The 12,992-nt window shown below is 40.1% G+C and overlaps 1 protein-coding gene across 1 annotated transcript; it reads left to right on the top strand.

Annotated features, from left to right (window-relative positions):
* Positions 1-8,405: 8,405 nt before the first annotated feature.
* LOC147457993 (xyloglucan endotransglucosylase/hydrolase 2-like) lies at positions 8,406-11,751 on the top strand. The gene is made up of 4 exons (XM_086511740.1): positions 8,406-8,665; positions 9,585-9,715; positions 10,646-10,839; positions 11,321-11,751. Exons 1-4 carry the CDS (start codon positions 8,449-8,451, stop codon positions 11,631-11,633), a joined length of 855 nt encoding a protein of 284 aa, XP_086367866.1. The 5' UTR covers positions 8,406-8,448; the 3' UTR covers positions 11,634-11,751.
* Positions 11,752-12,992: the final 1,241 nt, after the last annotated feature.

A 12,992-nucleotide genomic window follows, 5' to 3' on the forward strand; every position in this document is an offset into this window, starting at 1 on the left:
GAACTTCTAAAGCTTCTTGGACCTTCTCCATACCGGATATGCCTTGCGATGGCCTTTCCTTTTGGGCTCTTTGAGAGAAGAGTTGCTACCTTCATTGGAATATGAGGAAGGTGATGAAGATGGAGAAGAGGGTGACCTCTTTCTCTCCTTTTCCTTCTTTTGGTACCTCTCTTCCTTTTTGTGATAACAATGAGGACTTTCCAACAATATTTCTCTCTTGGGGGAAGTTGGAGATCGTTGAGGCTGCCGTCTTCTTGGAGACACATCTTCAGAAGTATTGGGAGACTCACTTCTTTCTCCTTCTCTTGGGGAAGGCTCTATAGTAGAGACTTCATCTTTCTTCTTGGATGGAGGTAAGCCTGCTAGTAATCGTTTAAGCGCTTCATATGGGTTCTCCTCTTCTCTCACTGTAGAGAGCCCTCTCTTGGAAATCTCTTGAAGAGACTTCTCAGGAGCTCTCTCTTTTGGGGGAGTTTGGAGAATCCCATAACTATGAAGTTGTTGGAAAACTTCACCTTGTAGGGCTGGGTTTCCCATAGCTTGTTGCAACTTAGAAACAAGACACTTGATAAACATGGGAGCATCATCATTAGCACCTTCATGTGCAAAATCAAAGTTATCAATACTCGTTCTACCCTCTTGATTATTGTCAGCCATGTTAACAAAATTTATGTATGTACTTAGTGTATGATTTGGCAATTCAAAACCTTAGTTGCCACTCCTCTTAGCCTTTGAAAATCAGCTCTTACGTATCTACACCCATGGCTCAAAAGTGGTTAATTATATGGAGTAGAGGAGTAGGTCTAACATAGCAGAGTTGGGGAGGGTTAGCTCCTTTCGGACTTCTTATGGCTCAATAATGGTAAAGCCGTAGGCAAAGCTGTAGGCAAAGCCGTAGGCAAGTCTAAAAAGACTCCATTATTAAGTCCAAAGCTCCCGAGGTGTGCACCATATCCCACATAGTGGGCTCAACAAAACTGAAAATAGATCCTAGTTCCACTTACCCTAATATAATTAACAACATCAACCATTTATAGGCTACTTAAGGACCTATCTTCTTAAGCAAGAAAAGAGAAACCAAATGCTCTGATACCAATGTAATGGAAATGGCCTATGAACTTAGAGAATAGCGGAATTAAGAGAATTAGAGTGAGCAACTTTGAGAGCATAGATGGTGAACTTAATTGGTAGTAGCAACTTAATCATAACACTTAATTACCTAGGCATGAGCAATACCTTTGCGAGAGAGAGAGAGAGAGAGAGAGAGAGAGAGAGAGAGAGAGAGATAGAGAAAATGACAACAGTTGAGGACCGGATTTATGTGGAGCCGGTCCCCCCTCCAAAAGGCATTTGTATTATAGATTCTCTCATTAAGAGAGACTTGATACAATACAATCTTTGTGTTCCTTGAGACCTCTTTGGCAGTATGGAGATGGAAGCTTCATACACCAAGCTTTTGCATAATATCAACAATCAATCTTAGCTTGAAAACAATCAAGAACTTGTGAACATGATTAGTCTTTGTGTTCCCTAAATCATTTGAGTGCATGAATATGTATACTTTTATGCATCAACTTGTGCCTAAAGCAACAATTAATCTACCTTGCAATACAATTAATCTACTTGCATTAAGTAACCAATCTACTTGCAATAAACCATTAGCCTTCTTGCAATAAGCATAACATGCACTTTGTAGAAATCATTAACTATCCCAAGACCTCAAACACCTTTGAAGGTGGAGAGAGCTAGCGGGGAATGAGGGTAGGGAAGAGGAAGAAGAAGTATTCCATAGGAGAAAGAAATAATTCCTCACTTATCATCACTCTTCTTGCTTAGCATACATAATAGCATAGTAATGAAGAAGGAGAGTATGGAAAGCTTAAGCACTGAAGCATAGCTGTTGGTTGGATTTGCATTCCATAGCCAAGAGTGTTGGTGTAGGCTCTCAACTTCTCAAGGAGCTTGGAGAAGGATATGGAGCTCTTGCACCTTGCATAGCACACAATGAGAGTTTTTGTGACTTTGTGTGGGTGAGTATGCCCCCTAAGAAACCACCTAGATTTCTTGGGTCAACCCCCCCTTGTAGCTCATGCTTGAAGCTCATTGGACCCCTCCAGGCCTAGCCAATCATAAGCAGGAGGCATTACAAGCAGCAAGGGTAGCCTTGAGACAAGTGTCCCCCTTTCCCCTTTGAGAGAGAGGACTTGATAAATGCAAAATCAATTAATTAAATCCCCTAAATTATCATTGGACCCCTTGGGTGGCCAACCAATAGGCTTCAGGCACACAATGAGGGCAACATGAGGAGGAACTTGACAAGTGTCCCTTTTGCTTTCTTTGTACCATGCATGCCTTGTGTGAGTGTGTGGGTGTTCTCTCTCATCCACCCTCATGTAGGGCTCGCCCCCTCCTTGCAGGGATTGAATCTTTGACTTTTTGACACCTCAACCCCTCATGCATAGGCCCAGTTCCCACCACAAGCTTGGCCCTTAAGCACTTTAAGCTTGGGCTGGGTTCTCACCTAAAGTGCAACCCTAACATCTCAAGCATGTCAAGCACCTCAAGCATCTCAATCATTAAGCACCTCAAGCATCTCAAGAACCTCAATCATCAAGCACCTCAAGCACCTTAGTCATCAAGCATGACAAGCAGGACAAGCACCTCGAGCTGGGTCGGGTTCCCGCGCCTCAAGCTCAGCTCTAGCTTACCTAAGGTCAAAGGACTTTTACACACATTATTGGAGGTCTTCAATGAATCTAACCCTAAGGTCTTATGCTCCATTGGTTAGCCTTGCTCTTTGATAGACCATCTCTCATTTGGGCTCCTTTACCATTGGCCCCGTGTTGAGATAGATCTATAAGCACATGTCTATATCTTAACCCTTGTTCCTGTTTATTCTCCCACATTAAGTGATCAGTTTAATATGAGAAAATCATTTGGGTTGGTTAGATATTAGTTTTTATGATAGTGAGGAACTATCTCTTTCTCGTATGTTACTTCTTCTATCTCTTCCCTACCCTCATTCCCCGCTAGCTCTCTCCTCCTTCGAAGGTGTTTGAGACCTTGGTATTGATACTGGGGATGGTCAATGCTTCTTTTTCATGTTCCATCATATGGTATTACTTTCTATTTAATGTCATCCCTACTAGTGTTTCCAGTACCCTTTCTAGATGGTTAAGGTTAAGGTCTTGTATTAGGCATGAACTTTTTGCTACATTTTATTACACACACTCTTTGTGCATTATATTTCCACTTTTAATGCCAATTGTAAGCAGATATATCACATATTCATGTCAACTTCTCATTGTTAACATGGCATGTCCCCTGTATGTCTATCACTATGATTGTTCCCATTTTGTACAAATTCTCTCCCAAATTATTAGTTTTAAAATCAATAGACTCAAGATATTCCGCCTTTGGCCACGTAAATTTAGTGTATAATAGATTGTTGTTGAATTTAACACAAAGTCATTTTTAGTGCTTTGGTTTTAGAGAAGTTTTGCAGATAAATCTAAATACAATGTTCTCATATCAAGCTCCAGGTATGACATTTCTTAATGCATTCTGATAATACCCCTCTTGAAACATCATTTCAATTATCCCTGATAAGTAAGTTCTATTTATGTATCTTTAGACCTAAAAGTAACATTATCTACTTCACCACAAGTGCTTATCCCATCTCTTCTCTTATCTTGGCCCCTCCAAATTCTCCCACCCTTCGCCACATCTGCTTATGCGCAAATCGTCTACTTTAATAGTGGTTTGATAAATTAATGTTTATTATATTTAAATTCTTTTAAGTGAGTCTTTTTGTAGACATTATCACACCCCTATGAATACCCAAGAACCTTTGCAGCATGCAAGAATTTTTCCAGATGCTTTTAAGAAGACAGAACTTCCTTATGTTGCTAAGTCCATTGTTTCCAATGTCATCGCTTCTACTTTCTTTGATTGGACTCTTTACTGAGATGACTTGTCATACCACTACTTACATGAGCTGAGTTGGTGTGCGATGATCGCTAAGATTTGGTACATGCTTCCACATTCCAATCTATTCCAATTTCATATCAAACAGGTCATTTATTTTTCACCTTTTTTATGCCATGCCTAGTCCATTGGTCACGGTTCCCCGATTTAGGTAGTGTGTAGATACTCATCCTGGTGTAGATCCATTGATTTAGGCAGCACATTGTTAAATTGCAGATTCATGATTTTTAAACTTATACCAAATGCAGATTCGTTGATTTAGGCAGCATTAATATTCGCTAATTTAGGCAACACGTCTTATTGGTGTAGATTCGCCAATTTAGGCAACACCCACGAACTCGTGCTTCAATGGCTGGCCACCACTGTAACTGGTATGATTTTGTTACCCGGGTATACAAAATAAAGGATATTTGGATTTGGATTTGGAAAGGATATATGATGATTTTTGTCGCGACAATATTTATGAAATTGGACGAGACTGATGAGAATTGATTATTGAATGATGAGTGTGACCACTGATATCTTGATTCATAAGGGTATGACATATATTGCTTATTCTAGTGGTAAGGGACACTAGAATAGGTAGTATGTGGATAACGGAAGGCATAAGCAATGTTACCTAATTTTATGGATTCCTCTTTTACTATTTGATATAGATTCTAATCATTTTTTTTTACAAGTTTTGTTTGCAGATTTTTATATTCGCAATTGAGAACAGTTGCTTTCCAACGGAGAGGTATGTCATAGAATTGATATTTTATTATTTATTGTAGCTGACAGGTGGAAAAGACTGGACCGAGCTAGGCCTATGCGAATGGAAATATACATATTGTACATTTGATTATTCAAATGCTCTTTTATGAGCTTTGGCCATTTATGACCGGCCCGCCAGTTTGTACTCAATTTGATCATTCAAGAAATCTATAAATGAAATACGTGCAAGAGGGAAATGATCACTCTTGCACGGGGGGAGATTACATCCAGTGTCCGTGTTCTTCTTCTCTCCTCTCCTCTCTTCTCTCTCACCGTGCCGACATAGCACTTCGTTCTAAGAGGTGTGTCTGCATGTACTCTCTCTCTCTCTCTCTCTCTCTCTCTCTCTCTCTCTCTCTCTCTCTCTCTCTCTCTCTCTCTCTCTCTCTTTGTGTATGGCTTTGATTATGTGCTACGAGACTCGTCAGGTATGCGGATTTGTCGGTTTTATGGTTGCAAAGTGTTAATTTGCTATTTTGCAAGGAACTCCATGCCTCCAACTGTAGCATCCATTACCCCAAAAAACATTACAACCCACATCGGCTTGCTGATCTACATTCCAACAAAATTTTGCCAACATCTTGTTGGTTTTAGTGACAAAATGTCAAAAAAGGCTCAATAGGTATATATTTATGCGGTCGAGTTCAAACCAATTGTATATCCATATATTTGAACTAGCTTAAAAGCCAAAACCAAACCAATTTAAGAAAGGATGTCTTGTTTGCTATAATAACATAAAAGTCCAATAACAATATCTTTATGAGGTAGCCATCATAAGGTTCCTCAACATCATCTCAAAGTTGCAATCTAGCTGGTAGGTCACCACCTAATGCTCATGCATTACACTTGCTTTTGAATTTGTGACCTTTGACCATCTATTGGCCCAAACTAGTGTAGAGTGGATGCAAAATTGCCACAAACTTTCTGCTCCAAAGAAAAGCGGGATACGCCTAAGCTAAGAAATGTAGCTCTCTCTCTCTCTCTCTCTCTCTCTCACACACACACACACACACACATACACACACACAATATAGGGCTTATGTAGATAGCACCTCCACAAGCGGTGTTGCCACCAAAGGCAGCGTCGTTGTACTAGTGGTAGATCAAAGCACACGAATATATACCTGATGATGGTAGCCACAAAGCCTTAGTTCATTTTGAACACTCAACCATGAGCTCATGCTCAAAAAGAAGTGAAAACTCAACCCTCATCTCACGATTGTAAAAACTAATCTCGAAATCCCGAGATTAGTTAGTAATCTTGACATCCCGAGATTACTTGGGACGATAGTTGGCGCCATCACTCTTATGATGTCATTAAATTCAAATATGTAATTGAACGTGAAACTTTTATAAAGCTACAAAGTTTTCAAGCCACTCAAAGCAACAATGGTCCCTAATGGTCCTCACTCTCCCGCGCAAACCGCCTGCTCAAGATTAATATTTTACAGATAGACGATCCAGATCGAATGACGGCCCGGATTCAAATATGGGCCATTGATCCATGCTTTACACCTCACAACACATATATACAAGAGGGACCCGAGGAGGGGGGGGGGGGGGGGGGGGGGGGGGGGGGGGTGTTTTGTGGTTTGATGTGTTGTTTGGGTTGGTCTATAGGGGGGGGGGGGGGGGGGGGGGGCGGGGGGGGGGGGGGGGGGGGGGGGGGTTGTTTTGTGGTTTGTGTGTGTTTGTGGTTTGTGTGTGTTGTTGGTCTATAGTAGTTGTCTGCTTTTTCGTAAAGATTCCTCCAAAGAAAGGAATGGAGAGGCGACTTATGAATGTGTGTGCCTTTTCTGCCTTGAAAACTTACTTTTAACCGCTTTGCAAGCTCACGATCAAATGTGCAGTGAAGCACAAAGTAAATGCAAAACTAGAAGAGGACGGAAACATCACAAAAAGGTTAAGTATGATTCTTTTTGTAGTGTAATGACTCATGAGAAAGGAAAATTGAAATTGATAATGCCACTTCTGAAGGGCATGTACTTGCTCTAGAGTCTAACTACGTCATAGAGACAAGGTACTAAATGAGTGCGATGTGTAAGGCAGTGCAATTTGAATCAAGTATTAATGTTGAGTGAAATTTAGATGTACAATAGTTTCCAATTGAGTTGGGAGATTGAGAAAGCCCAACAGTCAGTGTTCGGGAAAATTCAATTTTCCAACCATACAAAATTCCTTTCCTTGAATTTGCCCATAGGAAATTTTAGAAAATCAGGTTATTTTTTTGGATTTTTACTATATTTTTCTCTCTTTTTGAGCGGAATATCTCCTTTTCCCCTCGCCCTCAACCGGCATTTTTGAAATTGGAAACAGCATCATATTAAGCTAAGACACATTTTTCCCGAACACTGCCAACATTGTTCAAGAAAAATCATTTTTCCAAACATACAAAATTCCTTTCCTTGATTTTGCCAAGACGACAAAAGTAAGTTTATTTTTTGGAACTTTACACTATTTTTCTCTATTTTGGGGCGGAATTTCTTCTTTTCCCCTTGCCCTCAACCGGCATTTTTCCCAAACACTGAAGCTTATATAAGGCCATGTAAGAAAAAACTAGTATTTTTGGGGGGGATTTTTGATATCCGGCCAGATTTGAAATTTGAAGAGTGCATTCAATTCCTCATGAAAAGACGCATTAGATGATATCAAGATTGATATTTTTTTGATTTTGTCTCAGCACTCTATTTGAAAAAGCGTAATTCTGAGGGCTTTTTAGAAAACAGAGACACTCAAGCCCCAATAGTAGTACACTTTTTAGCAAATCAGATGTGGACACCTAAGCAAGATTCTAAGCATATTCCTTTTTTTGTCTCTCTTTTGGGACTGGAGCCATCTTCCTTTTGGGGGGTGGTTCCTTATTGGCCCCTTTACCCTATGGTGTGCTTAAGAAAAATATATAGCCTATGGGTACCAATTGCTTGGTCGAAAGTTTTTTTTTCTTTTTGGAGAAGAGTAGAAAATATAATAATAGATGCCTCAAAAAAAATTCTACAAGGATCCCTTTAGTCGGGGGGACACCCCCTTTCTTTTTTTGGAAAAATTACACAAATACCCCTCAAATTTGTGGAAATTCCCAAAATACCCTTCAAATTTCAAAAATTCCCAAAAGAAAAAGGGGATGTCCGCCCTTTGAATAAATTAGAGGAAGACAAAATGGTACAATCGTCCCGCTTGAAAATTTAAATAATCCGTGGAAGAAAAAAAAAGAAAGGAAATACTCTTCTTAAAATTCATAAAAATCAAAGTGAAAACATTCAAAAAAATTAGAGTTGAAATTTCCCAAATTTCCTCTTTGACAAAGCGCGTAGAAAGAAATTCGATAAGGACTACGTGTGTGTGTGTGTGTGTGTGTGTGTGTGTGTGTGTGGGCACCTACCCTTGAGTGATTCTAGAGCTACCATTGTACCACAACTATCTCACAATGTGCATGGTGTAAGAGGCGGCCCCGCGGGAATAGCCCTTTCTTTGCTCCTTTTCACTATCCGTGACAAGCATCGCTGAGGATGTGTGTTGGAACTTGGATGGTATGGTTTTATGAATCATGGGGGGTGTATAAAAGGAGGGTGCAGCGCTTGACATCACTAAAAATACCGTGTGTCCGTGTGTGTGTGTGTGTGTGTGTGTGTGTGTGTGTGTGTGTGTGTGTGTGTGTGAGTGAGAGAGAGAGAGAGAGAGAGAGAGAGAGAGAGAGAGAGAGAGAGAGAGATGGTGAATATGCGGGGGATAACATTGGGAGTGTGTGTGGTGGTAGCAATATTGGCGCTACAGGTGGTGGAGGTGGTGAGGGCGCAGACGAAGCCGAAGCCGCCGCCACCGCAGCCTAGCAACTTCTCTACGGATGTGGAGGTGACATGGGGCGCGGATAGGGTGCAGATACTTGATGGTGGCCAACAACTGCAGCTCTCCCTAGACTGCTACTCCGGTACACCAACCCCTCTCTCTCTCTCTCAAAACACATCCATGGTTGGTCTTAATCACAAGAAGTTTTGGACAAATTCTCACAATATTTCCCACATTGTAACTTACCTCAACATCATGAGCTTCTATGAGGGAGGTGCCACATACCTAGCTAGGTACGATTGGGGGTAGGGGACTGCCGGCCCGATGGGAGGGCCTGGGGTCCCCTACCCCCAATCGTACCTAGCTACGTATGCGGTGCCTCTCGAGCAGAAGCTCATGATGTTATTCATTGTATGAAAAACACTGAGAAAAACTCCATTTTCCTACATGAGAAAATTTATAAATCTTCTTGTGAATTTCTAATGATTAAACCTTTTACAACTCCTAAGTTTAATTCATTTTTCCATTTAAAAGATGAATTGGGGCCTGCTATTTACGAAAATTATTTTGCATTAGAATTTAAGCTTTCAAGTTTCCCCCATTCTATTGAAATTTTAGGCAAAACATTTCCTATCCCTCTTGCACTTGACCAGGACTATAGAGCTTTCAAGCATCCACATTTGTAAGCAAAGAGACACATTTTTCCCAAAAATTACCGAGAATAAAGTTTGGCATAGTATAATTTGGTTTTCAGACATGGAAAGAAAAAAAAGAAAGAACACCCAGAAAGGGGAAAAAAAATAGAGACAAATTATATTCACAGTGTTCACCAAAAACTTTTTTAGCTACCAATGGGAAAAAGGAGAGCATTGGAAATCTCCCGATTTTAGTGAAAATTTAAGGGCCTTTATCGGTTTTTACTCTAAAATCCTCCAAATTTAGCCACCTTCCATCAAGGTGACCCAAACTAGCCATGAATTTTCAACTCTTGTCCAAGACCTTCAAAACTACACTAATGGTCGGTTTTTTGTGAACGCTACTTTGGTAACATGCAAAAAGAGGCGAGGTAACCATTTTCCATTACTTTGCAAGTTCTGGGTTCAAGTCGAAGAAGGAGTACTTGTTCGCCAACGTCGATATGCAAATAAAATTGGTGCCAGGGGACTCAGCAGGCACAGTGGCAGCATACTATGTGAGCATCACATACATATAGTTTCTAGAATTCAAAATATAAAGATAAAGGAATTTACAGCCATTTCTTCTTTGCTAATGCTAGTCATGGTTCACAATTCACAAAACCAAGAGATAGTTGCAAGGAATGAATATGCTACCAATAAACATAGCCTAAGAGACTTGTGATTGCTCACTTTGCTTTGTGCCTGAGAAAAGTAGCTTAATGGTGTCCAATCCCTAATTCTCCTAATCAAGATTTCTTTGGTTATACGACTACGGTTTTATAGTTTTCTGAATTATCGGTCCGAACACCATTCGTCACTCGCATCTTGTGAAGGATAAGGGTGTCTACCACCATTATTTTCTCCCAAAAGCTACTACTAAGAGGTTAAAAAAGCTAATTTGCTCATTCACTTCCCCTTCATTACCATGCCTGAAGAAGCTAAGGCCAAGGCTTTGGTGTAATCTAGCATGGAAATTGCAAAAAACCTTAGTAAATTTAGTGTAAAAACCTTCAACTATGGATAAATGGGTCTCCTTTTGAGATTTAGCTTTGTTGTGTGATGATACCACAAGTAGATTTAGAATTTTTCTCATGTAGGAAAACGGAGTCTTTTAAAGTGTTTTTCACACAATGCATAACATCATGAGCTTCTGCTCGAGAGGCACCGCATACCTAGCTAGGTACGATTGGGGGCAGGGGAACGCCGGCCCCCCCACCGGGCCGGCGGTCCCCTGCCCCCAATCGTACCTAGCTAGGCATGCGGTGCCTCCCTCACAGAGCGCTCATGATTTTGAGGGTGAGTCACAATGTGGGAATTATTGCGAGAATTTGTCCAAAACTTCTTGTGCTAGCATCCAAGGACAGGTGTGAATGGTGGTACAGTTTGCTCTAAATGTGAAGTATCTAGGCTACTTACAATATGCAAGAAAATTATGCCTTTTACAGTTATCATCCCAAACACCATACCATGATGAGCTGGACTTTGAATTCTTGGGTAATGAGAGTGGACAACCTTATACATTGCAAACAAATGTCTTCGTAAATGGCGTGGGAGGACGCGAGCAACGCATGTATCTTTGGTTTGACCCTACTGCCGACTTTCACACCTATCAAATATTTTGGACTCCTAGGCTAGCAGTGTAAGCACCAACAACAAATCTCTCTCTCTCTCTCTCTCTCTCTCACATACACACACATGCACTCAAACCCATGTTTTTTTTCTTTTTGGCCATACTCACAATAGGTGAGTTAGAAATACAGATGTCCATGACTTTGCTTTTTTTTTTCTTTGGTTTATTATCCATACTTTTATCTAAATTTGATACACATTACTTCTGTACCTATCACTCCTTCTGTGCATGCATGCGCGTGCACGCGTGTGTGTGTGTGTGTGTGTGTGTGTGTGTGTGTGTGTGTGTGGTGAGAGAGAGAGAGAGAGAGAGAGATGGAGAGAGGGAGAGAGAAGAGTGTGTGTGTGTGTGTGTGGTGTTGTGTGTGTGGAGTGAGAGGAGAGAGAGAGGACCCTTCATGTGTTGCCCACGTAAAGCTAATAATTAATCAAGAGTGTACATCTTTCATCTAAGATTTATTAGTATCAAAATGAAAATAAATTTCTCTTAGGTTTTTTGTGGATGGAACTCCAATTCGTGTTTTCAACAAGACATCTGGACAACCATATTTGGATCAACAAGCTATGGGAGTCTACTCAAGTATTTGGAATGGTGGTGATTGGGCCACAAAGGGTGGCTCAGTGAACATAAATTGGGCAAATGCCCCATTTAATGCTAGTTATCGCAACTTTCAAGTAAAACCAGCACCCATCCCTCCCCCTATCGACTATGATAAGCTTTCCTCGGTCAAAAGTAACTTCATCACCTACAACTATTGCTCAGATCGTGCACAGTATCCCTCTGTGCCAGTTGATTGCTTATAAGATGTAAGAACTCTAAGATATCATCATAGCATATGCATGCCATTGTGGAGCATACATTGGCTATCTATTCCTTTTTGTCCTCGTGTATTTTTCCTTGTTACAATCCTCTACAACAATTCTTGTAGAATACATAAATAAAATTGATTGAGAATTTGACTACAATCTCTTCAGTGTTGAGGCCTGTAGAAGTGCAATGGTAGCAATGCAAGATTCATTTAAAGTTAATTTACAATTTTTTTTCCATAAAGATAAATATATGTTGTTGGACAGCTAAGGTGCTACTACGATGAACAAAAATCTAGTTTGCAAATCCTAACAACAAATTTTCATTAAATTTAGGGCTGCAAGAACACACACTCAGAGCTTGGAAAGAAAGGAGTTTCTTTTTTTCTTATAGCCACACTCACAATTGTGAGTGGAGATGTTATATTAACTCTGCAATTAATCAATTTACAATGACCCTCAAGCATAATCTATGCCTTGAGGGACAACAATTTCAAAGAGGGACTATAGGATTCAACACCAGGAGAGCTACAAAGATAGCTACAATTGATGGTTAGATGATATTGGACTTTGATTGCTTGATTCCAGTCTTTAGAGATCATGTGTTTTCCAATGGAGATGATCACTTCTTTGCTTTCATGTATAGTTTATTTGAAGCTGGCCATCAAGTGATCTTTTTCAAAGATACATTGGTTTGATTCTTCCAAGTCTTTTATATCCATCTACATATTTTACCTGATAGGCCTCTCGAAACTGGACACTTTTGCAAAAATGGAAGAAATCACAAGGGTTACACATGGAAGCTACTACAAGGCCTGGAAGCCCTAGAACTTGACCAACTTGGCAGTGTAGAAGCATTGGGTGACCTCCATGACCTCACTAGGCCTAAATTAGAATGCTAGGATGAGCTACCAAGCTAGGGGATTGCTTGTATAACAAGGGGACAACTTAAAGCAGGCCCCCTACTTAACAAAAACTATAAATAGGCACCGAGCTCTCACATATTTACTTGTTGTTTGGGAAATCTTTGTTGCACTCGATATTTTTACTTCTTCCAAGAGAAGGGCATCCAAAAGCCACTTAGAGATCAAAGATTCAAGCGGATTTACAAGGTAAATAAGTGTTACTATGCTAATTTTTCTCTAGAATCTCTATGCATTTGTGACAAGTCTTTCTCTATGCTAAAATCCCTATTAATTACTCACCTTGTTTGACTAACCAAGAGTGATTATGCTAATCATGCATAGTATATTATGCATGATTAAGCTTAATTGAGTAATTGGGAATGGTGATTATGATCTTGTTAAGTGTATGATACATTAATTTATTAATTAAGTATTATGCAAACTTATAATG

The sequence above is a fragment of the Adiantum capillus-veneris genome, chromosome 5 (genome assembly GCF_014529385.1).
Source record: "Adiantum capillus-veneris isolate H3 chromosome 5, ASM1452938v2, whole genome shotgun sequence".
In the NCBI taxonomy this organism is placed as follows: Eukaryota; Viridiplantae; Streptophyta; class Polypodiopsida; order Polypodiales; family Pteridaceae; genus Adiantum; species Adiantum capillus-veneris.

What these genes read in the sequence shown, in the direction of transcription:
- LOC147457993 (XM_086511740.1), top strand. Translation starts at nt 8,449, where the DNA reads ATGGTGAATATGCGGGGGATAACATTGGGAGTGTGTGTGGTGGTAGCA. An exon ending in GCACAGTGGCAGCATACTAT is followed by an intron (nt 9,716 to 10,645) that starts GTGAGCATCACA and finishes TGCCTTTTACAG; the next exon opens with TTATCATCCCAAACACCATA. An exon ending in TGGACTCCTAGGCTAGCAGT is followed by an intron (nt 10,840 to 11,320) that starts GTAAGCACCAAC and finishes AATTTCTCTTAG; the next exon opens with GTTTTTTGTGGATGGAACTC.